The 26,726-nt window shown below is 40.2% G+C and overlaps 3 protein-coding genes across 4 annotated transcripts; 2 read left to right on the top strand and 1 right to left on the bottom strand.

The window, feature by feature from the left end:
• The first annotated feature begins 5,070 nt into the window (after positions 1-5,070).
• LOC102709356 (photosystem I reaction center subunit III, chloroplastic) lies at positions 5,071-6,385 on the top strand. 2 transcript variants are annotated; one of them, XR_005811394.1, is made up of 2 exons: positions 5,071-5,894; positions 6,192-6,385. XR_005811394.1 is itself a non-coding variant. In XM_006651812.3 (2 exons), the coding sequence occupies exon 1, from the start codon at positions 5,154-5,156 to the stop codon at positions 5,838-5,840; it is 687 nt and encodes a 228-aa protein (XP_006651875.2). In that variant the 5' UTR covers positions 5,071-5,153; the 3' UTR covers positions 5,841-5,889; positions 6,192-6,385. The 2 variants fall into 2 exon arrangements, 1 of the variants encoding a protein (XP_006651875.2); XM_006651812.3 differs by having other exon boundaries at positions 5,071-5,889.
• A 113-nt stretch (positions 6,386-6,498) lies between these two features.
• LOC102709071 (calmodulin-binding protein 60 D-like) lies at positions 6,499-13,153 on the bottom strand. The gene is made up of 14 exons (XM_040522380.1): positions 12,783-13,153; positions 12,617-12,653; positions 12,368-12,501; positions 12,160-12,220; positions 11,989-12,056; positions 10,150-10,643; positions 9,301-9,461; positions 8,498-8,692; positions 7,948-8,125; positions 7,700-7,878; positions 7,466-7,571; positions 7,259-7,335; positions 7,054-7,114; positions 6,499-6,746 (listed from the first exon to the last, which is right to left on the bottom strand). Exons 1-14 carry the CDS (start codon positions 12,908-12,910, stop codon positions 6,679-6,681), a joined length of 1,947 nt encoding a protein of 648 aa, XP_040378314.1. The 5' UTR covers positions 12,911-13,153; the 3' UTR covers positions 6,499-6,678.
• A 7,450-nt stretch (positions 13,154-20,603) lies between these two features.
• Positions 20,604-26,713, top strand: LOC102708790 (protein FAR1-RELATED SEQUENCE 5-like). Its single transcript, XM_015835349.2, has 8 exons — positions 20,604-21,845; positions 22,513-22,590; positions 23,332-23,400; positions 23,645-25,703; positions 25,779-25,903; positions 26,042-26,113; positions 26,208-26,282; positions 26,585-26,713. The coding sequence occupies exons 1-8, from the start codon at positions 20,826-20,828 to the stop codon at positions 26,693-26,695; spliced, it is 3,609 nt and encodes a 1,202-aa protein (XP_015690835.2). The 5' UTR covers positions 20,604-20,825; the 3' UTR covers positions 26,696-26,713.
• Positions 26,714-26,726: the final 13 nt, after the last annotated feature.

Raw genomic sequence — 26,726 nt, 5'->3', positions numbered from 1 at the left:
AGTTAAAGCTTAAAAGGTTTGAGCTTATACTCATCAAAATTAAAATGACAAGTATTATGTAACCGGAAGGAGCAGGGATGAAAATGGTACGAAAATTTCTCGACCATACTAATACCATTTTCAAAAACTAATATATAATAATATATTCACCGATGGTTACCGTTTCTAAATTTTAGTTTTTTTTCTTTTTTTAGCGTTATACTAAAGTTGACATTCAGTTGAATTCATAAATATGAAATTTTTCCGTCATTTTCAACCATTTTCAAATATATAATAAAATAGTAATATTGTTTCTGACCATTTTCGGTACTTCTTTGTTTTTTCCCCTTCGCGCGCACTCTTCCGATGGTGTTAATGTTCAACAACCAGTTTTGCTCCCGTGTAAGTTAAATTTTGAATTATGTAGCAGCCTAACCTAGCACGCAGGGGTGTCAAACCAAAAGCTTACATATGCCCGGACGCGGGTAGCAGGCGTCCATTCGCCGGTGTCCACGGTGTCGAAGTATCACACGATCTCACTGAGAGAGCCATCTATCAGAATCCCAGTCAGGCCTTGTTCGGTTAATCCCTATCACAGGGGATTAGAAAGAAATTTATTCCATATCTATTGTAACGTGGAATTATTTTCCCTCAATCTTCTTCAATCCTTCCCTCTTGAAGAATAACCGAACAAGGCCTCAGTAATCTGTTGGGCTACTGGGCATAAAAATTTGACAAAAAGAACACCGGCTGAACCGGGCTGGCATGGTGCAGCACATGTACTTGATCTTTCCTCAACTCGACATAGGTGCCTCGTCCATCGGAATGAGCGGCATCCGGAAGCATGGCAAGGCGACGCCGAGAATTCATTGATGTATCTCTCTTTCGCTCCCATTAGTATCCTTGAGAGCGACACGGATAGCCAACACATTGGCATTGTGATGTGTCGCCGTTAGTCCTACAGTATTTACCTCTTGGTTTACTACTACCGTGCTAGCTCGATCTGTCAAGAGACATGGGTTCTATCTCGACTAGTCCCAAAACAAATTGTATATTCTCAGTTGTGAATTTCACTTGTGCTGCCTTGATCAAATTTATAACTACGTAGTCCGTTTCTCATAGCTCATATCTCCATCTTCAGAGTTTCTTACCTGAAACTCACACCTCGATCGAATTATCATATACCTTACAAATCGATGGCAAACTTTTAGTATTGTTTATATTCGTATCATGTCAAATTATAATTTTCCATACAATGTTAGTTAAATGTTATTATTGATAATCTTAATTATACACGTGATCATAGGATATATATAACATAGAAAATAGAAACTTGGAGTACAGGTCCAATATTCTATCGTATCTCTCTAGAATTTTATCTTTATCTCTAAATGTTATATTAGTCTCTATTATATGTAACTACATATATTTTATATCTAACAAAGTCTTAATTCAATACCGTCCCCTCTTTAAAGGACCTGCTCCACCGTGGGTGATCCCTTGTTAAAGTGGATCTTGGGATACCGTTAGTTGATATAGACAAGTACTCATCACACCTAGATCGGATTACCATATACCTTCCAAATTAAGGGCAAATTTTTAGTATTGTTTATATTCAAAACATATCATATCAGATTATTATTTTCCATACAACTTAGTTAAATGTTATTACTGACAATCTTAATTATACACGTGATCATAGGGTATATCTTTTTGTTCTCGCACTACAGTCGATATGTCAGCTACCAACACACAAGCACATATGTGTTTTTTGCAAGCTCTATATATTTCTCGTTTCTCTGGTTGATTTAGTGACCATCTCAATTTCCAACTGGACTCACCGGTTGGGCAGCAACTAAAATTTGAATTGGCTAGGAATGAGTGTCATCTGGAATTGTGCACACCCGCTCTGATTTCTGCATAAAAGTCCTGCAGCTCGCACACGTTACCATTGGTGAGATCTCCGTGCACCGAGGCGTCACAGCAGCTGATATCAGACCACACAATCACCAAACACTACAAGAAATTAAATTTTTTTCGTGCTGTCAAAATACATCTTCCCGTGTGGAGGTCTCGCCCGTCTACACCTAGGGGTCTGCGAAAATCAATGTTTTCTCATACGAATAGCCCAACCACACGGGATAATCCATTCCCATGCAGTCGACATAACGGAACCGCACGGGATAATCAATTATCCCGTGTGGTCAGTGAAAGTGGGCTGGAGGTTTAGTGGGATGGATTCATTTGTAAATAAAAATAAGTTGTTACTAACACTTTTAGATCACTAACAACATGTGTATATGAGTTTTATTTATAATTTTTTTATTGAAAAATATATCTATTGTTTTTTCACGTAAAAGCCAACTGACGAGGCTGATGGTTAGAGGGTGAGAACTGAGAGGATCCTGTAGTGAAAAATAAGAAGAGTAGTTACGCCAGCCTAAAAACTTGCCTGCTTGTACATGCTCCCCTGATTTTGTTTGGTGTGACTGCCTAACATTCAACATTGGTCATGAATGTAACCATAAAGGCATAGCAGACTGTTTGGTATGATGCCATACGAACCAAGCATACATCGAGACAAGGTGAATTTGGATGAAACTGGTATGACAGTGCTACAGGTCCCCAATCACAAAAGCAAGTTTCAGTCTTGTAGGAAAAAATTGAATTATGTCACAGAGATAAAGATATAGTATCGCACCATTAACACGCAGCATCTTGTTCCCGTCATAGGACACCACGCCACTAACCCCTCATTGGTTATATTCCGTGGGAGAGGGCTAGATTGGTGCCATAAGATGGTTGCATGGCACCAGCCACGTGAGTGGGACACAATAGATATATATTTTTATAATTTCTTATGTGTGTATATACTCAAAACCAACAAAAAAAATATTGTTATAAGTCTTGTAGTCTTGCAAAAGAAGCATGCTTATAATTACCGTGGCTAGCTGCATAAAACTAGAGCAGAGGGCACACCCCAATATTGTTCACTGTCATGCATAAAACCAAATTAATTTTCTTGCCAACAGGATAAATCCATAATTTATTTCTTCCTTTCTACTCCGTCGTTTTCACAGTCTTACCTTTTAAAGGGCCCTGAATATTTGGATCCATTTTTTCCCCACCCAACTAGATTACCACTTCTTACGGATGGATTATTATATATTGACCCTCTATAGTTCCAAATCCACCTTGGTCGTCACAGGGTCAAACATCCGCACTATCTTATATCTACCCTATACCCTATAGTGCACACACTTACACGGGTGTTAGAACCAGCATGTGTGTTCCGCGTGCACGCTCACGGTTTAGAAATGGGCGGCGTACGGAAGCGTGCGGGGCGGCCATAGCAGACGGCGTCCATTCGCCGGTGTCCACCAAATCAGCCGTGCTTCTCCTGGAGCGCGCCATTCACCAGGTATGTTGTTACGGCGCAACCGGTACAGCCCAGTGAAAATAGCATGTGTATGTGCTCGGTTGACAGTTTGACGACACAACCGAACCATGTTTTTGCTCGGTTTGGTTTGGTGAGCTGCATTCGAACACCCCAGCCCACGCATGCTTCGTTTTCGTCCTCTGATGCACGAGATATATGTCGACGGAAGCGAACGGAAATGGAGTATTAACTTGCTAGCTGTGTTTCTATTAAGAAAACAATTTCGTGTGTATGTAAATTGTGGCTCTTCCTGTCATAATTGTGCCAAATTCTTTTGGCAAATTAGGGCATGTTTAAAGTTGTGGGCTCTATCTCAAGCCACGTCAGCAATAAAAGTATATTTTATAATGATGTACAATGGTAGAGTCAGGTGTGGTTTCTTCATTAATGTAAAAAAATATTTTTTTATTAAGCTAGTTTATTTTTTATACATTCTCATGCAAGAAAGTTTTCTTGCTTTTCTCTCTCTTTCCCTTTCTTTCCTTCACATCACCAAATTTGCTTACGTGATGATTGAAAGAGTCAGCTAGTAGGCATCTTTATATGTACCCTTAAGTGTGGAAGATGCCAGCTAATTAGTCATTTATGCCCAACAGTTTTAATTGTCACACACGTGATAAGTGCCAATATTGGCCACCAACCAAACATGCGGGTGATTGTTTGACTTTTTTACCTAAAAAGTCCAGCATCATATTTACAAAAAAAAATAATTTATGAATTTTATATCTGTATTTTCAATCTAAAAGTTAAGGCTGAAAAATAAACTGTAGTGACTAAAAATCAAAATTAACTCTAAATTTAAAGTTAAAAATTTAAATTTATGAGGAGTTATGTCATCGTATTTATATTCATACAATGAGGGGTCTACACCCATGAGAACTAGTGAGCATTGGCAAAATGGTATAATCTTAAATCAAAGTGAATCATGAGGAGTTATTTCTAACAAATTGTCTTTGAGCGAGAACATCATGCTCGGGTGACATTTGCGGTGGTTTTTTTTGTAGTTTTTCCTATTACAATATACTATTCCGTCCGTAAATGTTCGACGCTGTTGACTTTTTCATATATATTTGATTATTCGTCTTATTTAAATTTTTGTATAAAATATGTAAAGCTATATATATATATATAAGTATATTTAACAATAAATGAAATGATATAAAAATAATTAATAATATGTAATTTTTTGAATAAGATGAATAGTTAAACGTATATAAAAAAGTTAATGGCGTCTAACATTTAGGGAAGAAGAGAGTATTTTTTTTAATGAAACATAGTACAAACCGTGATAAGGTTTGGCTAATGTACCAAAAGCTTGATTAAACGTGAATACATGCTAAATATTTAATACCGGACGAAGTGCGCAGAAATCGAATTGTCCTAAACATTACACAAGGAACAAATCCTAGTCGAGATCGTGCATATGGCTAACACACAGTCACGCGCCCGAAGCCGAAGAAAATCATCCCCCTACGACGGCAGCCACAGGAGAGGAGCCCCCACAAAATCTGCATCTCCGCACGGCCGCGCCCCCCGGCCACGCTGGATTCCCGCGCGCCAATCCGCGGCGCCCACCTCACCACCCCCCTTATCCCCGCCTCACCCACTCGCGCCCGCGCCGACCCGCCTTATCCTCTCCTCCCCGCCACGCTACAAACCCCGCCAATCAAACTAATCCCACCACGCGCGCACCGATCGCAAGCTACGTACTCTCACCGCCGCAGCCGCAGCAGCAATGGCAGCACTCGCAGCCGCGTCCACGGCCTTCGCGGCGAAGCCGCGCCTGGCGTCGGCGTCGCGGTTCTCCGTGTCGTGCTCCGCGGCGGGGAAGAGCGGCGAGGTGGCGCAGTCGCTGGCGGCGTCGGCCAAGACGTTCTCGGCGGCGCTGGCGCTGTCGTCGGTGCTGCTGTCCTCGGCGGCCACCTCGCCACCGCCTGCGGCCGCCGACATCGCCGGGCTGACCCCGTGCAAGGAGTCCAAGGCGTTCGCCAAGCGCGAGAAGCAGTCCCTCAAGAAGCTCCAGTCGTCGCTCAAGAAGTACGCGCCCGACTCCGCGCCGGCGCTCGCCATCAACGCCACCATCGAGAAGACGAAGCGCCGCTTCGAGAACTACGGCAAGTTCGGCCTGCTCTGCGGCGCCGACGGCCTGCCGCACCTCATCGTCAGCGGCGACCAGCGGCACTGGGGCGAGTTCATCACTCCGGGGCTGCTCTTCCTCTACATCGCCGGCTGGATCGGCTGGGTTGGCAGGAGCTACCTTATCGCCATCAGCGGCGAGAAGAAGCCCGCCATGAGGGAGATCATCATCGACGTTGAGCTCGCCGTCAGGCTCCTCCCAAGGGGGTTCATCTGGCCCGTCGCCGCCTACCGTGAGCTCATCACCGGCAACCTCGTCGTCGACGACGCTGACATCGGCTACTGATCAGCCTGCGTCGACGACACCACATGGATGCTTCCGTAGTCAGCACCAGGTGAGGTAAAAAGTACTTCCTCCGTTTCAAATTATAAGATTTTCTAAGTTTGTTTAGATTCATTTTTCATATTATATGATTTTCTAAATTTAACTGGATTCATTCATGTATCAATGTATATGTGTTTAAATTCATTAGCATACATATGAATCTAGTCAAAAATCAGAAAATCTTATAACATGGAACAAATACGTGCCATGCTGATATACTCTTTTAGTCCTGTTCTTGTTTGTCTCATCAATAACCTGAGTTCAGGTGGTAATGGAAGGGTAATGTACTAATGTGTCTTGTTTGTTTTGCAGTTGCTTTGGCAGCGGAGGAAGAGGGCTCATGGTGATTTGTGTGGTTTTGGTGTAGAAACTCATAGGATCATGGAGAAATGGAAGATCTGTTGTACTTAAGAAACTTAAGTCCTGTATAACTTGTACCTCTCTCTTGTGTGTATTTACCATCCTAAGATTCTTGAGAACAATTTCAACCCTGCATTTCAATTGCATGCTGATGACTTTGGAGAGAGATCTTCAATCTTGCATGCTCCTAATTGAAAAGTCAGATTATACCCCAAAAAAAAAATCCACCGGAGAGGGGAAAGGGATTGATCAATTGAAATGCTAGAATTAAACTCTCATTAGTAGTAAGTACTAAGTACAAAACCAACTATGTCCAAATATGAACTTTAACATGAGAGCAAATAAAGAATCCGTGTTACAAATGCTTATAACCCTATGAACTTTTACAGACTGCACGCGTTTAGTCGCTATGAACACGTTTAGTCCAAGAAGATTATCATCATTGCCAGTTGCCACCACCACCACCATATTCATGACCATCAAATTGGTTGCTGGAACTCGCTGTTTCTGAAATAAAATGAAGGCATCATCATGCAAAGAACGAATCGAAGATCTTAAATCCATCCCCTAATTGTAACCGGCTAGTGCTAGTAGATCAAAAAATTACTATCATTCAATCCGACAGGTTTCTATTCAGTTTGAGAAATGGTAACGTAGATGCTCATAATCTTGTCAAAGAACATGGCTTCTAGTAGCAAGAATGTTTCAAAACAATTTCTCAATCTCCAAGATTTAACAGGTAAGCTTTAACAAACATCAATGGTTATTTATTTTCTATTGCAATGTTTTTTCATAGGTATAAACATATGCATACCATTGTTATCTGGTAGGACGCCTTGGTATGCCATATGCCCATGGTCTGGTTCCACCCATCCCTGGAACCATATCAAAAAATTTGATCAACGATAGAGCTTGGGTCATGTGATTGCTGCAAACTGATTTACTTCAGATTGAGCCCAGATATGTGTTAATGTTTTAAAGAGTAATTCTCATTCAACTCGTTAAAAAAAGTTACTTACTCCAATTGGAGATAACCCCCTCCAGAAATCATCAATCAACCCATATTCATTCATAGGGTTCTGCTGAATATCTCCATCTGAGGCAGTTCCAGCACCAACATTTCAGCACCAAGTAAATGCATGATATAATAAATGATTTGAGAAGCAGCACTCTAGATTGTTGCATATCTACTGTTAGATTAGAAGATTTTATGTGTAGCAGCAAACCTGTTAGAAGATGAGAAGTACCAGCAGCGTCAGTTGTCAAGGAGTTCAAGTTTCCGTTGAGCTGGACACTTAGATTTGCACCTTGTATCAAATCATCTTCTTGAACCTATATTCAGGGAACATTTCTAATTATCAAGAAGAACTTATCAACTTAGGGAATTCAATGTTAACTAAAGTATTTGGACCAAAAAAATAATGTTCTACTATTGTAGTTTTGGAGGCATCTTTACTTACTGCCACAATACTGTGAGATGGAGTATTCAGTTGTGATGGGCAACCCTGGTCATTCAAGATGTTTCTTTGGGTCAGATAATTCAAATTTTCATCCTGATGCATAGAAGGGTCCTGTTGACCAGATTCTGAAGCAAGTTGATTGCCGTTCTGCTCCAGAAGTGTATTTCGCTGACCAAATTCTGTAACAACTTGTATTTTGAGAAACATGACTAGGATTGCTGATGGAATATAATATTAACAAATATGACCTTGAAGTGCAGTCTGGTGATCGGATATTGGCCTTGCTGGTATGGAAGGACTGGAATCATCATTTGGAGACACAGTGACAGGAAGGCCATCATCGGCATATTCAGGAATAAGACTTTCGTTTTTTTCCAGGTCCTCAAATTTCTTATATGCAGACTTTTTCCAGTTGTTTACTTTACGCTGTAACAGAATGTTCCATCTATGTCATTTCCATCACACTTTATAAATCATTCTAGAAGTAACTTTGGATAAATGAAAGCACAAAATGATCCTGTCTTCGTGCAACATTTTGAATCATCAGAAAATAATCTGAAAGGACAATTGACTAGGAAAGTTCGGGATTTTTGCATTAAATACACTAGGCTGGCCATTAAGTCCATGTTCAATTCTACTATGCTTGGGCCGTGAGGAAGTTCACAAGGTGCAAGGACAAGTATGCTGCTGTCTTGTCCTCTAAATTTCGCTTTCTAGATTTTTACCTTTTGTAACTAAAAGGGACATTGATTGAATGCTACAGTATACCTGCTGTAGCAGAAAAATGTTACAGCATACCTGTTGAGAGTGGTCAAGGTTACAGTATGCAGTGTATTTGCCATCACGTTTTACGCCAACAAGTTCGTAGAAATCGTTGAAACAGAGTTCATAATTCTTCTCCATGGCAGTGTAATAATATAGCTCATTTCCAGGATGACAAGTCTTGGCATGATCGATCATATCTTTCCAAGCCCTGTTCTTCATGCCAATAAGCTAACGCAAAACATTAAGAAGTTAGTATATAATAATATTTTCAGATATCATAATCACACTAATATATTTACATGTATTATTTCTGATATCGAACATCTCCATACTTGTTCCCAAATCAAGGGACTAGCTCCCTTTCCAAAAATAGGCACCAGGATACAAGGAAATCAGCAAAACAAATGTTTTAGGCTTTCGCCACCAGGGTTCACATGAATAACCTCACCGTCAGATGAAAACATGGCTCACAGTAAATTGTTTAGACTTTAGAGTATACATTAAATTTGGAATTCCAGCACAGAGAATCATTTTCTTCCCTTTTCTCCATTGCTTTTAAGGTGGATGGGGTATGGATTTTAGTTCAAAAGGGATTACGTACACCCTGGATATGTATTGCATTTTCAACAGGATTCGTCCTTGTTTACCTTCAGTACTTTTTTATGGATGGATAATAAAGCAAGTTGTGTCAGTCAAGAAGTAATCTAGTAACTTTAATTGAATAAATATAAGGAGCTTTGTTCACAAATTGCACCCATTCTTTGTAGAGAACCTCTAGCAGGCATTGCAACAAACTAATGGCTGTAGAAACAACGGTACCGTAGCATGTTTGTTACCTCCTGGAGAGCAGATCCATCTATGTAGTAATGACGAAGTAACTGCTTCACATTTGCGATTCCTTTACCCACAAGGTTATCGCGAAATTTTCCCTTTGGGGAAATCCCTACCAACCGATGTACATCATCTTCCTTCAATGGAGGATAACTCTTTGCGTATGCTGCAAGAACAGAGAAAAGAGTAACTACCTTTGTACATGTTTTCTACCTTTATGAAATTGGCCATTCATGGGCCTTCCAAGCAAAAAAAGAACAGAGAAAAGAGGCTCTCGTGTCGGTACATGATAATAGTGAGAGAATGTTTCCATGCTCAAACCTATGTAGATCCTTGAGGGAGCTCCAAGTTAAGCAGTTAACAGTAATAGAGCAAATTAAAGTACAATTATATTTTGATGATACTACAGCAGACCTCCACTAACGAATTAGCCTACACCATTTTTGCAGGATGCCATTATCTATTGAGACAGAGACTAATCTGCATAACAATGTAGCATGCAAAAAGACATGTTTTACCATGTAAAAGATAAAGGGGAGAATAGAAACATGATCTACTCTTTTTTACTGCCATGAATTAGGAATCTATTCAAGGTTGTATTAACCAATATTTGAGTCATGCTTAGGAGTATATGCTCGTATCAGAACTCAGAATTACAGGTGGTTCCTTCTAAATTTATATTAATTTGAGTGCCCTGCAGCATGTGGCTGAACCACTCTAATTTTGAATATAATTTTATGCAGTTATATATAGAAGCCTAATCATAAATAACCATTAATTGATAGAAGACATGAAGAAGATTAGATTTTCAGTTCAAAATCTCAAAAGGTCTAACATGAATAGTGGATACTCACTTTTGCTTCTGTCAACTTTCACGACAAAAGGATCAGTAACAGCCTCTTCAAATCTGACCCTGGGAACCTGAGTCTTGACTCTTGCTGCCAATCTCCACTCTTTCCCATGAGAGCTCTCAGTAAAGCAGATGGAATCAAGAGAACCTTCCCCATTGTTTAGATTAAATGCTGCCAGCACTAACTCTTTGTGACCACTTCTGCATATCTGCTTGTCGAATTCTTCTTTGGTAAAATTCTCTTGTCTTCGCTTAGTGAAAAGATCACTATGAACAGATACGATATCAACTTCCACTTTAGAAAGATCGCCCTGTTTGATTTGATTATCATTTTCAAATACTGCCACCTTAACATCTTTTCCATTTTTCCATTCTACAGCTGAATCAGTATACTGTGTAATCTTTGGGTTGTTGTTGACAAATCGAAGCTGAACAATTCTATCGCTGCCCCCAGTTTGTTCCAAACCTTCAGGTATAGCTACTAAAGTGAGTTGTGACCTACCGTTTAAAACAATGTGAATGATATCAGTATATGGATTTTCGCTCAACAAAGTACCAATGAATGGACAAGAAAGGAATACAAAGTACTAAAACTTGATCATTTTCCCCCTTCTCGGAGAGTTTGGAACATTGCAACGTGTGGATTCACTAAATAGGACCCCAGTTCCCTAGGGGGAATTTCAGTTTCAAATTCATCCTAGATACCAAGAACCAAAAAGAGATGGGCAGCACAGTAGCAGTGAGTCTGTCACTGGCAATGCCATTTGTTTTTTTCGACCTCCTTACCATGGATGAATTTGTAATTATATTCCTTTTTTGGAATTTTTTTCAAACCTTGCAGCACACTGGATTTGCTTATAAGGATGCAGGTTCCCAAGGAACCAAGAAATTTCCCTTAATAACACTTTTCATACATCAGACTACACAATCAACATGGCAAAATGGGTCAGGCGGGCATGACTGGACTTGGGTCGTGCTGGCATGGCCCATTTGGCCGTGCCGTGCTTGGGTCGATGCCTAAACCCATGGGCCTGCACGAGCACGGCCCAGCCAGCCCAATCATATTTTCCCATCTTCTCATATATTGCTTTCCTATTTTCCCTAAATTTTGCATATGTTTTTTCTATTTTCCTTATGTTTTTAAATTATTTTCCTAATTTTCACTTTTTTTATTTTTTCCCATGTCATTTTTCAAATTGTGTGGGCCAAACGTGCTAATGTGCCTTCTCCAGCCCACATGCCACATTTGGCCCTTGTCGGCACGGCACAGCCCATAGTCTCCTTGGGCCATGGCCTCAGCATGTGGGCCGGCACGGCATGGTCAGCTACAGGGTTCATGCCTAACAGGCCGTGCCTAGCTGGCCCATTTGGCCATGACTACTACAAAACAGCATAAATATATGAAGAATATCCAGCACTTGTTTAACCAGATTTCCCATGAAGTACAAATATACTGTACTGAATAGATTATAGAATAAACAAAAAAAATGCTGGTGTTCGGCTCTGTTGGACATACGGACATTTCGCTTAGAAATGCATTCTTGCTGCATGTCAGTTTGCTTGCAAACGTGATTTCCAAACAACAAGCTAGATTTGCTAAGCATAGATACATGGCATTGCAATTTTAAATTTACCATTTATAACGGAAATCCACAACAAATCAAGGAAACAGAGAGCAAAATGAATATAAGAATGACAGGAAACTTCTACGGTTTTCGATAGTGGCTCTACAATGTGTAATGGTGTTTCTTTTAATTCTGAGAGGACTAGTTTATCAGCCAAAAATCGTTTGTTCCATCGTACAAAAAAGGGCCAGAAATCAAAATTGTGAGGGGGGATATACCTGCATATCGTAGGATTACCATGCTGATGAGCACCATTAGAAGGTGAAGCTGCCCATATATTCTGCATCTATAGTAGTAGCATGATGTAGCAGGGGTTTAATGAAAACAAACATAGAGACGGCGACGTCAAAACAGCAAGCTTTTGTATTTACAGAGATCCAACATCTGACCTCTGTACGGATAGCCGATTGGATCAGCACTGGTTGATCACGCCTCATTCCTTCCATGATTCTACGAGATGAAGGTAACAAATGAAATTATGCACTCCCATACAGTACTCAAAAATTTTAGCTAGCAGTACAGACTTACAGTGCACGCAGATCAGATAAAGCAAAAAAAAAAAATCACTTCGTCAAGTCAAGCTCATCAAATCCATACCCCTGTAAACCATCCAAGCGCTCCACGAGAAACCGCTGAACTGTTCTTTGCTCGATGAGCTGCGTCTGGATTGTGCCAAGTTGCAGTACCAGCGCCATCAGAAGCGTGCACATCCTCGCGAGCTCCACTTGCACCTGTTGCGCCAAAATCAAACAACTCAACTAGTGAGAAGAAACCCAAATCCCGGCGTTCGCGTTCTCCGGAAAGAGGCGATCGAACGCCGTGGGGACCGGAGGCGATGACCCAGACCTGCCGAACCATCAGCACCACGTTGGTCCTCGGCCTCCTGCGCCGGCCGGCGAGACCGCACAGATCCACGCGAGCGAAAACCACACAAACGCAAACGGTGAGTGAGCGAGTCCGGCAAAACCAAACCAAACCAAAACAACAAGGCAGTACTGGACTAGCTACTCACAGCCACAACGACATGGTGACGAGCCGCGCCGCCCGCCGCAGCCGCTTGCGCGGGCTCTCCGGCGCGGAGGCCACGGCCACGTGCTGCCCCGCCGGCGGGGCTACCTCGAGCGGGCGCTTCCGCGACATCACCACACGGTTTTTGGGGAGGTTTTTGGTGGCGATGGGGAGAAGAGAGGTCGCGTTCGCTTCGAGAGGGGAGCTTTTATAAACGGAGAGAAAGAGGAGGAGGAAAGCGAAGCGAGGCGAGGGAGGTGAGGTGACCGCCTGCCGGTGGCGCTGCACGAGGTCTCGGCAGTGTACCGCGTGGTTTGCGACGGCGAGGCTGGCTCCGCCGTGGGCGGTGGCGGGCTGTGCACGGCTACCCGGCGGATACGTTGACCTCCAAACTGGTACACCCAAGCTGCTTCAATAAATTTGTCTTATTTCTCTTTGCGAGATGAAACTGGTTCGTATTTTAGGAAAATTGTAATTATGTCATTATAATTTTGTAATTGGAAATATATCATCCTAACCCACATGGCATTGATTCTTGCGGGCTCCATATATCGTTGAGATATCAATAACATATCTTTTAACTTTACAAAATTATACGTTTACAAATTTCCCTAAATATTTTCTTTGTTACGTTTATTTTAAGTTACACCATTGACTTTTAAAAATGGTATTCCGTACTACCAGGTACTCCCTCCATTTCACAATGTAAGACTTTATAGTCTTGATTACATTTATACGGATACTAACGAATCTAGACATATATATATATAAATTATATATATTCATCCATTGATGAATTTAGGTAAGGCTAGAAAGTCTTCTAATATAAAACAGAGATAGTAGGTGGTATTATAAAAATGTCAACTGTATTCCCTCGTACTCAGTTTACCCTCCCTCGCTTAAACCTAAATCTTTTCTAAATATACAAAATTATAAATCATTTTCTAAGTTTTTTTACTAATAAGTCAAATCATAACAAAAGTAATTAATAGTTAAATATTCTTTAATAAGACAAAAAATTAAATATAAAACCAAAAAGTCAATGCTATTATAAAAATATCAAAATGAGTTCGAGGGAGGGCAAACCTGTCATAATAGCACCGTAAATATACTTTTATATATTATGGAATAATAGGATGAGCTACTTATACAGGCAAGCCCTAGCCATAAGGATTAAAATTACAATAATTTCTCTCTCATCTCTCCTCTCCTCTCTTATCCAGTCATCCTCTTGTTGCTCCTGCTATTTGCACCATGGGATCCATCTTAATGTCTTTTCTAAATATTATACATTTTGGGGATTATAATATAGTTTAGTGGAACATATTTCAAAACATACTGCTTCATAGACATCGAAGTGAAGTCATTGGCTTTTGTCTATGTTTTATTATTCTTTTTATAGAAAATGTATGAAAGTATGCAAGAATATAAGTTATGCTTAAATTACATCTAATACTAAAATAAATCATAAATAAATAAATAATAATTGCGTGAGTTACTTAAACAAAATAAATGTTCAAGCATAAAGTCAACAGTGCGAAAAAAACAGAGAGAGTGTGTTCCGTTATACGGACACGTAGACTTACCTTGCAGCAAGTGATGGTGCCATATAGGCATCTCTCTCTAAATATACACCGAAGCGGTTAAAGATAAATCATAAAGCTACGTACTCCCTCTGTCCCTAAATATTTGACGTCATTAATTTTTAATACACGTTTGACCATTCGTATTATTTATTCTTTATAAAATATGTAAAGTTATATATATGCATAAAAGTATACTTAACAATAAATAAAGTGATATAAAAATAATTAGTAACTATGTAATTTTTTTAATAAAACGAATGGTCAAACGTGTATTAAAAAGTTAACAGCGTCAAATATTTAGAGACGGAGGTAGTAATTTATATTTATATATGCAGTGGCAGAATTATTAATAAGTACCGTCGGCATGTGTAAAAAATGGTTTAAGCGAGATTGCTCCACCACCGTTAATATACACCGATTTGTGCAGCATGGCGATTAGATAGGATAGTGCACCACTTAACCTTGCTAATAAACGGAGCCAGCTTTTTGGAGTTAATTAATAAAGTAGGGGTGAATTTATTTACAAAATTACCAACGGCGAAAGTTGAAAGGAGAGAAACGAGTAGAGGAAGAAGGCGTAGGCCTCCTAGATGAGTAATCAGGACCACCCATTGTGGTGGCATATGAGCGTTTTGATTTCTCAATACCCTTTCAGGGTCTTCCAGCTAGCTTTACAAGATTATGGGCTAGTCAGTCTAGGTTCAAAGCCTCACTTTATATCGTCCACACCATCTCCCATTAAATCAGGGAAACAATTATAATTTATTGAGGAAATATGTATCGTTTATTGTATCTACGTTTGTGAAGTGATATGTCTCATATTAATATAATATATAATTTAAAAACAAACTATGACTATTTAGATAATATAGAATAAACGAGTGGATTTTTTGCTCGAGGGTTTATAAGCATATTTTGTACTGTATTTACCATTATTGCTCCATCACTATGTTATGGTGTCCTTAATCCCTTCTATTATAGTGATCTCGCTGCTTCGTAGCAGCAAATATACTTCAAACTTTCAAAGTATCTATGCCTGAACAAGGTTTACATTTAGATTGTGCATGATACTTTGGATCCATGGGTCATCTGTTTTACTGTTTAGCGCATCATATACTGATCTGCACTTCCTCTTTAAATCCTTGTGAAGGATAGTGCACAACTTTACTTCTCATCTTATCAATAGGTCGTTCCCAACTGTAGAGGCCGGAGATATATATTACTTTTTATTATTAAACAAATTAATATGTGGTTCCCGTCAATAATAGTATTCTAAGGATTTATTTGGTATGGCACGAGGTCCACTTCACTTATTCAGTTAGAGCCCAACCAAACGGTTGTAGCTATATGCAAATGAGAATGGAGCAGGCTGTGATCCAAAAGAATTGAGCTAGGGAGGTGGAGGGGTTTCATTGCCAAATATGGCCTAAATGAAATGGCAATTTATTTGGAAGCATGCTCCAGGTGAAAGAACTTAGTAGCTAAAATTTCACGGAACAAGCAACATACACCATTTTTAGCATTTCTGATAAAACAAAGTTTAAATCCTAATGCCAAAAAAATAATATTACATGCTATAATGTGTCAAGAGGCATATGTGTGAAATTTGTCTTTTCAGAGAAAATACAGTGAGTAATTTGTAGTATTTATAATTAAAACACAGTGTAAAAGACTCACAGTCATCACTGTTGTCTTTAGTCAATGTAGGTATATTTAGATGAGCGGATCTAGCCTAATTATATGGTGTCACATGACACCAACTACTTCTTTATATGCAAGCTTCGTTATAAATTAATATCTAGTACCATTATGTAAGTTTTTTAAAATAATTAGATTTATATAAATACTACTAGATGAACGTAGTATATAAACAATTTGCTTAGATATAGCTAAAATGTCTTATATAATATTGTCTATAGCGATGGAATGATAGAGCAACGCAAGGTTTCTTAACATGGATATCCGTAGGGATGGGCACGGTTAACCTAAAAATAAAACTTAGTTTGTTTATTTAAACTATACCTAACCACGGATTGTCCGTTGACCGACCCACGTCCATATCCGTCTCTGGTCACGTATCGCATATAAAAAAGAAAAAAAAACGGAGAGCTAATTAACATATGAAATAACAAAATACATTTACAATTAACACAAACCATGACTAATTAATCAACTAGCTACCTGCTGGTAATGATTAAAACCCACTCGATTAACTAGCTTCGCACATCGATCTCGTGTGTGCGATGATTTGTGCGCTTTGTACGTAGCCTGGATGCCTCATCACTCAGCATGTTAGCGTGCGCTAACAAGACGATCAAAAAATTGCGAATCCGTGTAGTTTCGGTTCGTTTTCTTTACGTTTTCCGTTCGTTTTCGGCGAATTTTCATGTCGTTTTCATCTGACTTTCGTATATGGTCGCGGCTCGTAAGGGTAGTTTAAAGATGGGTTAAATTAAAGAGTGTAGAATTTTAAGACCCGTGTAGTATATAATTAAGCTTCAGCAAGGTCAGCGACCGAACGGGATGATTACATGTTACAATTCTTTATAGATGAATGAGAGTTGATTAACTGTGCGTTGTTCCATTGGGAGATTCAGTTTGAGTTTGGTTTCCGTTTGAGCCCTATCTGCCACTATGGGATTTGGTTCGATGAAAGAGGGTTTTCTCGTTGTTGGAAATATTATCTGAATTTTAATATGTAATATATTTAGATGATATCTGTTTTTTATATGACTTCTAGCTTTTTTTTTATTGTGACTTCTAGTATCCTAATAAACTTTATAGTATTTTTCTGTTAGAACTATTAGATATTCCTCTCGTATATCTTTTATAAGTTGCACAGCAAGATGTGATGGCATGTTGTTATTCTTATGCATTATAATTATCTTTCCGTGGTGATTATTATGGTCGACATCTGTAGTTTTTTTCTATAGGGGTTTCATGTAAAAGTTTGCATTTGAATTGTGTATCTAATTTCCTAACGCCCGTTTCCTGGTAAAAACAATGCAAATTCAGGCGTTTTCCGTCCATTCTCCCAGAATTTTCCGGTATTATCGTACGGCGTATGTAACGGGGCGACCGGCAGACGATGACAGAGACGGCAGCCTAGGACAACAATAATGCAAATGTCAAGTTGCAAGTTGATCACTCTTTGTGATAAAATAATTTGGTATTGTAGTTTGTTTTGTCTCTGTCGGGTAGTGCAGTCCTGTTCGGTTGCTTGCGTCCTGATGCTTTGGCTGTCAACTGTGAAAGTGCTTTTTTTAAACAAAAAACATATGAACTGTTCCATTTTCCAAGAATGTTCAATGCGATTTCGGAGTGTTTTCCAGTTGAAATTTTCCGTGCAAACCTGGGAAGATTGTGATTCAGAGTTCAGATACTGCAGGTTACACGGAATGGTCATGGGAAGACGATTGAAACAGCATCAGGAAATAAAAAACTCGAATGAAACAGAAATTCCAAATGTCTACCGACTAATGAGAGCATCTCCGCAGCGTATCTAAACGTGATCATCCATATCTTCGTTTGGATAATCATCTAAAATATTTTTATCTTTCATATCTCTTTATACTTCAGCAAATCATCCATATATAACATACTTCCTATCTCTTTAGATGATGTAGAGAGATCGTCTAAATATAAAGTTTTTCTCATAATATAAATAACATCTAAAAATACAGGATATGACGAATGTTCTGCTGTAGTTCAATTTTTATCCTTAATTCTCTATTTTTAAGATGGAGAATGAGATAGATGACATGGTAGAGATGCTCCGAGATGCACCATGCAACAGAGAAAAAAACCTCGAATGAAACAGAAATTCCAAATGTCTACTGAGATGCACCATGCATATTGCATGCAGAAATTAGAGTTGTCAGTGCCTTTTTCTACTTCGTCATGGGGTTTTTTCAGATGGGCTATGAATGGAGGAGACTTAATTCAGCCGAAGGAGAACGGCCTAGACGCCGGTTCGATTGAATTTCTGGCCGCAAAGCCGACGGCCCAGTTGGGCATCTTCGGGCCATTGAGGGAAGGCCGTATCGAACTTTCCACCATTTGTTTCTTCGATCAAACTAGTTACATGGATGTGGTAACTCTACGACAATATTTAGTAATGTAAATCAAAACCACTAAAAAATAATATGGGTCGATAACAAAACATATAATGAGATATATTTAAGATTTCCATAGAAGAGAAGAAAACAATCATCCACTTTGCGTATCCGCTGTCAATCCTTGGATATTGATAGGGGCGGAACGGCTAAGAGTAGAGCTCAAATGATATAATTTATTGAATCTTTAAATTTGGGTAAGTTTTTAAATAAATTTAAAAGAACTAAGTAGACAAACCTAAGGCTTAAGCCCTAGGGCAACTATGGCTTGGTAGCCTTGGTTCCACCACTTGGTATTGGTATGTTCTATCCATACCCGATTGCCATTTCTAACCATCGTCATCTAATACTCTTAATTTGACTTCTGTTCATGATAGAATTTTTAAATTCCTTATTTGCCAAAAGTTCATAAAACAATAGGAGAGGGCAAAGGTCTGTGTTCTAAACAGAGGTTGGAAAGGGCTTATTAGCCGCACACAAAATGAGAAACATGATTAGTATATGACTAATCGAGCATTAACTATTAAAATTTTGCAAAATGAATCTCTTTTATTTTTTAAAGCAACTAGAGTGTTTTGATTAAAAAATACATCGTTCAGTAGTTTAAAATTAAGAAAATAGCTAATTCCAACCTCTGTTTAGAACAGAGCCTAATATAGATAAGCTGGAGTTCAGCATGCAGTGCTAAGGACATTTACATTTGCGGTTGTGCTACAACCTGTTTATTTGTCAAATAATGACAAAGTAAGAGGCAAGCCTGGGATTGGATAAATAAAAGTAGGGTGTGCGCTTTCACATTTTGAGGTAATCATGGACATAGAACTAAATATGTCCAATCATATTTATGATGTACTCCTATGCTATCTAAATATGTACGAATGAACATGAATGGTAGCTATAATTAATTTTAAAGCATCTTCAAGGTGAAACTGAAGTCAAACAGAAAATATTTTTAAAAAGCGTACTAATAGGTTGATGAGTTGTTTGCTTTTGGTATTTATAGGATTTTTATACCGTCAAAGTTCAAACATGACAGTTTCAAATATCTCTACATATAGTATTGCACATGTACCTAAATCTTATAGTTTTGCTCATTCATCATCTTATTTAAAATTTATATAAAAAATATAGTTCATGCTTAAATTGCATGTAATAACAAAACAGAAAAACAAAATAAATGGCACTTACATGCGTCGTTCGTCTAAAAAAGATTACTTATTATATCTTACATACAACTATACAAATCTGTAAAGACTGTAAAGACTATAGTATCATTCACTTTTTCAACCCTAATGCATTTTGTCTCCTGCCTTTTTAAATCTTAATGGTTTGTCCCTTATTTTTCCATACTCCAATACAATAATGGCTCAAAAGAAGTTTATAGGATAAACCAGAGAAGCTAATTAAAAACGAAGCCTTTCTAGGACACGTGTTGATATTTTAGACAAAACAAGTGATCAAACGTCTAAAATCAACCATTCCGTTCGGTTGTATCATATCCGTGCCATATAAGGGCACCTTCAATGCAGTGTTAAAGAGATGTGCTTGGTAAAAAAATCAATATAGTACTTAACTTAATTATGTTTTTAAGTACCTCACTAAGCATTCTGGAGGGACCCGGGTGTATTCCTTTGCTAGATAGTTGAATGACTTATGATACTTACGGAATGCTACAAACTAAATTACTGAATAAAGTAAATCAAAAAGTAGATTTAAATCAGCTCTCGAAAGTCATTTTAAAAGATGAGAAAACATGCGCAATTATCCACTACCGTTCCTTGAAAAGCACCAACCACTGACACCGGGGACCCACACAACCCCACATCCTAATCCTATTAAAAGAAAAAAGCCCGCGCCACTGTGTCCCGGGACACGCGGCGCGCCCCGACTGGCGCCACACTGTCGCCCACCTCCGGTCGCCGCCACGAACCCCATCGCCGCGGATCCACCGTCACAGTCACCAGCACCACACCACCCACCGACAGGTGGGCCACACCTCCGCGGGTCCCACCTGGCAGTGACACGGGCAGTGTACTCGCGGCTCGGGGAGTAGATGCTCTCTTGGGCTCCCTTGGATCCCAGAACCAGCACCACCCGCCCCCCTCCCACCGTGGTCCGTTTGGAGTCTCGCGGGATCCCGAGTCTCGCCGGCCGCCGCAGCGAAGGCAAGACGCCTCCGCCCCGCACCCGATCTCCTCCCCCTCCCAACTGCCTCCCTCCTCCTCCGCGCGGCTGCCTCGCTCGCCTTGCCGCCCAAACCCCGCCGCGGTGCCATTTCAAATCCCCGGCGCCGAACCCTAGCCGGCTAGCCGCCTCGGCCTCGCACCGGCCCCCCCGCCGCGGCGCATGGCTGACCAGCCCGCCGCCGCGGGCCCTCCGGAGCCGGACGAGGTGGTGGGCGGCGATTCGTTGCTCCGTCAGGCCGGCGCCGCTGATGGTGGGGAGGAGGGGGAGGAGGAGGAGGAGGAGGCTGCTTCGGCGGCTGCGGCGGCGGCGGCGGCGGATGAGAGGTGCAGGGCGATGATGGAGGTGGTGAAGAAGGACGCGGTCGGGGGGAAGTGGAGGGTTTCGAAGCTGGTGGTGGAGCACAACCACGAGCTGGAGGTGGCGCCCGGGGAGGTGGCCGCCGCGGTGCCGGTGCTGGGGATGGAGTTCGACTCCGTGCACGCCGCCAAGGGGTTCTACTACGGGTACGGCGATAGGTTGGGGTTTAAGGCGCGGACGGGCTCCAATCGCCGATCGGTTGGTAATGGCGTCATGATCATGCAGAGGTTCCTCTGCTCCAGGGGAAACTACGCGAATCGGAGGAATAAGGCAAATGGATTGGATGAGTTGAAAGAGGAGGAGGTGCAGGAGTGTGCTGCTGGTAAGAGGAAGAGGGGTGCCAATAATAAGAAGAAAGATTGCAAGCCTGTGAAAAATGGCTCAGAGGTGATCGAAGTGGGGAGTTCTGTGGAGAAGGGTGTTGGGATAGCAGGCTCAAAGAATGGTCAGGAGATGCGCAAGACGAGGGGTTCGACAAGGGGTAGGAGTAAAAAGGATGTTATACAGAAGGATGGGGGATCTGTTGTCCAATTGGAGGCTGAGAGGGAGGATATGGCAATGGCACAAGATGGTGATGATGATGAAGAGCAGGAGCAGAAATGGGAGGAGGAAATGGAAGAGGAGGTACAGGTTGAAGTGAAGGGAAAGAGAGGGAGGGGAAGGCCGAGAAAAGCTGATACTGATGGCAATGCCCTGCAGGCACGCGTGTTAAGGGAACTTGGTCTGAGGGCGTCACAGTATACTAATGAGGAAAGAAAGAAGATAGTTAATAAGTACCTCTCAAAGCGACAGAGCAGACCTGTATCGGGAAGGCCTGCCAAGGTAAATTATTTACGGATTGTTATTAGCTGTGAGAAGAAGATTAATAGTATAAATTACTGAGGGGTATATTTGAATCAAATGTATGTAGACACCACTGATAACAAAATGGAAAGCAAGATACTTGATACCTAACAATTTGACTGGCTGTTATGTCTTTTAACATAACGAGGGGAACAGGTTGATTTTTTATACTTGTCACACACTGTTAATAGAAGTTTGTATCATAGATATAATTTTTAATAGCTGCCTTCACTGCCTGAATTGAGTGCCAAGGAATCAGTCACTGTCGTGATGACATGAAAATGGACATTAGATGTCTAGAGTTCTAAGCATAATATTATCTCAAGATGATTAGCAAGCTCAACTGGATAGTGATCCAAATACAAGTGGAAATTAGGAACACGATATAGCTTTGAATAAAAAGATTCTATCACTTCCCTTGTAGTGGTTGGAATCTGTCCATTATGCCTAGGAAATACAAGATATTTATGTTGCATTTTCGTATATAAGAAATACAGATGATTTTCCACACAAAAAAAATATGTGCGGCTTATACATTTGTGCTAGACATGTCAACACATAAGCATGTGCTACTAACTGAACAGTTGGTCCATGCATGTAATTTAACTAGATTCACTTGGTAAGTATGTGCTCTTGTCGTTTGCAGATTGCCTCACGCCAAGCTTTGGCTGAAAGACGAAAACGTGGTGATGGAGGTAGATTTCTGGCAAGCGAAGGACTGGCGGTAACTTCTCTTCCATGATACTGAAGAATATTGTTGATTCTCTGTATTATTCTGTTCCACTGCTGTTTGTATTTCCCCCGTTTAGTAGGTGATTAATTAGCCAATGAAAGAGTCAAAATAGTACACATTTGGTATCTAGCAGTTATCTCACAAGATAGAGATCACATGACCCAGTTTACAACTCACTGCACTTAGTATACACAGTGCTATACTGGCATGCAAATTTCTACGTTTTGTGGGAAATAATGCTCTATCACTTCATTTGTAGTTTGTGTGTCCTGTTTACCTTTGCTACTGAACTACTCCCTCCAGTTCCATAACTATTGTTGTTTTGGATAAGGGTGTGGTTAGGTTTTTAAAACTTTGACTATTAATAAATTTGAAAATATTTAGTTTAAAAACACTAGGACAACATGTATAGATGAGTCATAAATAGTATTCTAATAAAAGTAAACATTATTTTTTGGTGCATATTTTAATAGAAAAACATAGTCAAAGATAGATTTAAAAGTCCAGTCTCGTTGTCCAAAATGATATCAAACTGGAGGTAGTAAGAACTAAGCAATAGGCATCTTCTATTGCACACCAATGTTGTTGTTCACTTCTCTGGTGTTGATAGCAACGGACTTGGTATCTGCTGCACAAAGTATGCATTTATTGTGTATTGGTTCACATAGATGTTTCATTATGCATGAAATTTATCTCATCTTTTTATGTTTTCTTACATTCATGAATTGGCAGCCACCGGAGCAACCTTCGGAAAGGCGTTCTAAACGTCTTGAAAAGCAAAATCTCAAAAAAGAAGATAAGGTAAGATCCACATGTAAAATGATGTATGTTATTTTGAGACTTTTTTTCTCTGCAAATGCTGCATTTAAGCTGATTTTTAGTCCTCCGCCCTATTTTCAGTTGGGTTACAAAAGGGAACAATGACTTGTACTTTGAACTTGACATTATTATTCCAAATGAACCAATACCAAAACAATACCAAATGAACTACTGCAATTTGATTTCCTCTTTGCTTTAACACATACAATTATTACCCTTGTTCCAGGATGAGAGTAAAGAAGATGAAATAATTGAAGTAGAACCAGATCCAGAGACGGAAGTAGTTGCTGGACCTGGAGGAGAGCCAAAAGTTGGAATGGTTTTCCTGAATGAAGACAAGGCCTATGACTGCTATGTCACCTACGCTGGTACTGTGGGGTTCAGCGTCCGAAAAGGATGGTTGGAAAAAACGGCGACAAATATTACAAGATCTCGGGCATATGTATGTTCTAAAGAGGGATTCCGCTCAAAAAGTGTCACTACTGATCCAAAGAAGCCACGGTCAGAAACGAGAACTGGTTGCCAGGCACACATGACTATTAAAATCACAGTGAGCAGCAAATATGTAGTGACTGAGTATGCGGCCGATCATAATCATGATCTTGAAGCTCCTTTGGTGGACATTCAGGTTCTGAGATCACAGAAGTTATTAGCAAAGTTACAGCAGCCTCTGGATCCACCAAGAGTTGTTTTCATACCACATGATTACAAAAATTATGCAAGGACGAGGCAGTCAAAGGATATGCAATTAGGTGATGCCCAGGTTATTTGTGAATATTTGCAGAGGAAGAAAGGTGAACATCCTTCTTTCTTTTATGCCATCCAAGTAGATGAAGATGACCAGTTGACAAACATATTCTGGGCAGATGTTAAATCAATTTTGGATTACAACTACTTTGGTGATGTAGTGTGTGTTGACACAAGATATAGCACAGGCAATCATGTTAGGCCTCTATTGTTGTTTATTGGCGTTAACCATCACAAGCAGCCCATCATATTTGGTGCAGCATTGGTTTATTATGAATCAGTTGAATCCTTCAAATGGTTGCTTGAAACTTTCAAATCTGCAATGAGTGGCAAGCAACCAAAAACAGTTATGATTGATCAGTCTACAGCAATCAGTGAAGCAGTTGGTTCTGTTTGGCCAGGGACTACCCAGCGCTTTTCACTGATTCATTTATATGAAAATGCCACTAAGATATTAAATAATACCTTCCAAGCCTCAGAAACTTTTGCAGAGGATTTTAGCAGGTGGTTGTACTGCTATGAGGAGGAGGAGGATTTCATGTCAAGTTGGGAAATCCTCTCAGAGAAGTACAATCTGAAGGACAATGAGTGGTTAGGTAAATTATATGCAGATAGAGAAAGATGGGCTTTGCCATATGGGCGTGATACATTCTGTGCGGATATTGCAGCCACACTCCGAAGTGATAATAACACTGATACTATGCTGGCAGATATTCTAAAAAAGGAGATGGATTTTCCATCCTTTTTTAATAATTATGACAAACTTTTGGAGGAGAAACGCCTGGCTGAACAACAAGCTGACTACCTTGGGGTTCAAATGACACAGAGAATAGCACCTCTGCGGATGCTATGGCAAGCTGCTAATGCGTATACTCCAGCACTTTTTGAGATGTTCAGGTTAGAATTTGAACTGACCTTGACCTGCATGGTTTATAGCTGTGGTGAGATTGCACCAATATCTGAATACGAGGTAACTGTAAAAAATAGGCCCCGTGGCCATTTTGTTAGATTTGACTCATCAGAATGTATGGTAGCTTGTAGCTGTAAGAAATTTGAATTCACAGGTATTCCGTGTTGCCATGTACTGAAAGTTCTCGAGGTCAGAAATATTAAAGAACTTCCACCACACTACATTTTGAAAAGATGGAGAAAGGATGCTCAGAGTGAATCTCCAAAGGAGAACTACGGTTTTGAAGCTGCAGATGGAGATCCCAAGTTCTCATTGTCTAAACGATACAACATGTTATATCGAATGTTATGCAAAATCGCAGCAAAAGCTGCGGAAAATATTGAAGCTTATACCTACATGGAGAGCCAATATGATCAGTTTTTAGAGCAAGTTGAACTTCTATTACAAGCAAAGTTACATGATAGGTCTTCATTGAGCACTATCATGAAAGTTCAGCAGCAAAATTTGCTTCCTGAAGCCAGCAACAGTGAACCTCGCAGAGTAAGTAGCAAGAAAAATAAAAATGTAGAGATGCGTCGCCAGCAACAAAGTCCTATTCAATCAAATAAGAAGAAAAAGGGTAGACAAGGTTTATTCTTCAACCAAGCTTATCCAAAACTACATTTCATATAGATCAACGATTGATCTTATTAAAATGTTGCAGGTCTACTGGAGCCTGAGGAGGCTGAAGTTCCGCTTAGGGTTGATCCTGCTACAATATCAAATGACATTCCAAATCATCTGAGAACTCCAACCAGTCAATTTCTTGCACCGAGCCATATAATACAGGTAATGTTTATTTCTGCTTTCTGTAATTTCCTAAACCCCAGTTTTGATAAACAAAGGAATGAAAGTGGTGATTATTGTAGTTTGTAGTTGTAATCTCTATGACTGATGTACCGATGTACTATTTCTTCACAAATACAGGCACCATATGTTGCACAGCAATTTGGGCTTGGTTCTCTCCAGGGATTTCCTGGCATATCACCATTTGGGCAGGTAACTTGAGCATTGACACATTGTTGATTGGTTGATGAGTGTAATTTTGTTCGTTGCTTATATGCTGCAAATTTGAACTCCCAAACAAATGCAGGAAACAGCACCTGCTCCTCTCCAGCAACCTCATCTACAGCAGCCACCCTTTCATAGCGGTCCACAAATCCCCCAGGTGATTGTTTGATACAACTTAAATCCATGTTCCCTTTCCAAGTGATCGTTGATAGCCCACACCACATATTCCCTTTTATAATTGCTTATCTCTATAGATCTATAAGAGATTTTTCACATCGTTATTGTTAACCAAGTCTGTTACCACGTTGCCCCATGATCTTATTTGATACTTTTCTTGTATACTATGTATCGTGGAGTTACCCTTCATATCTATTCCCTGCGTTTCATACTATAGACTTTTTGGCCTTGTCTAGACTTAATGGAAATTGACAGTAGGTAGCGTGCCATGTTTTCGTGCAGGCCCCCCCTCCGGACATACAATCATTGCAGTTTCTTAGCAGCAATCCCCAACTGGGTCACCAAACTACGGATCAAAGCCAGTACACCATTCCAGTCTGGGATTTCCTGTGATGTACGCTTTGGATATACGCCCCATAGTAGC

Source organism: Oryza brachyantha, chromosome 3 (genome assembly GCF_000231095.2).
Source record: "Oryza brachyantha chromosome 3, ObraRS2, whole genome shotgun sequence".
NCBI classification, from domain to species: Eukaryota; Viridiplantae; Streptophyta; class Magnoliopsida; order Poales; family Poaceae; genus Oryza; species Oryza brachyantha.
This window is presented reverse-complemented; position numbering and strand designations above follow the sequence as displayed.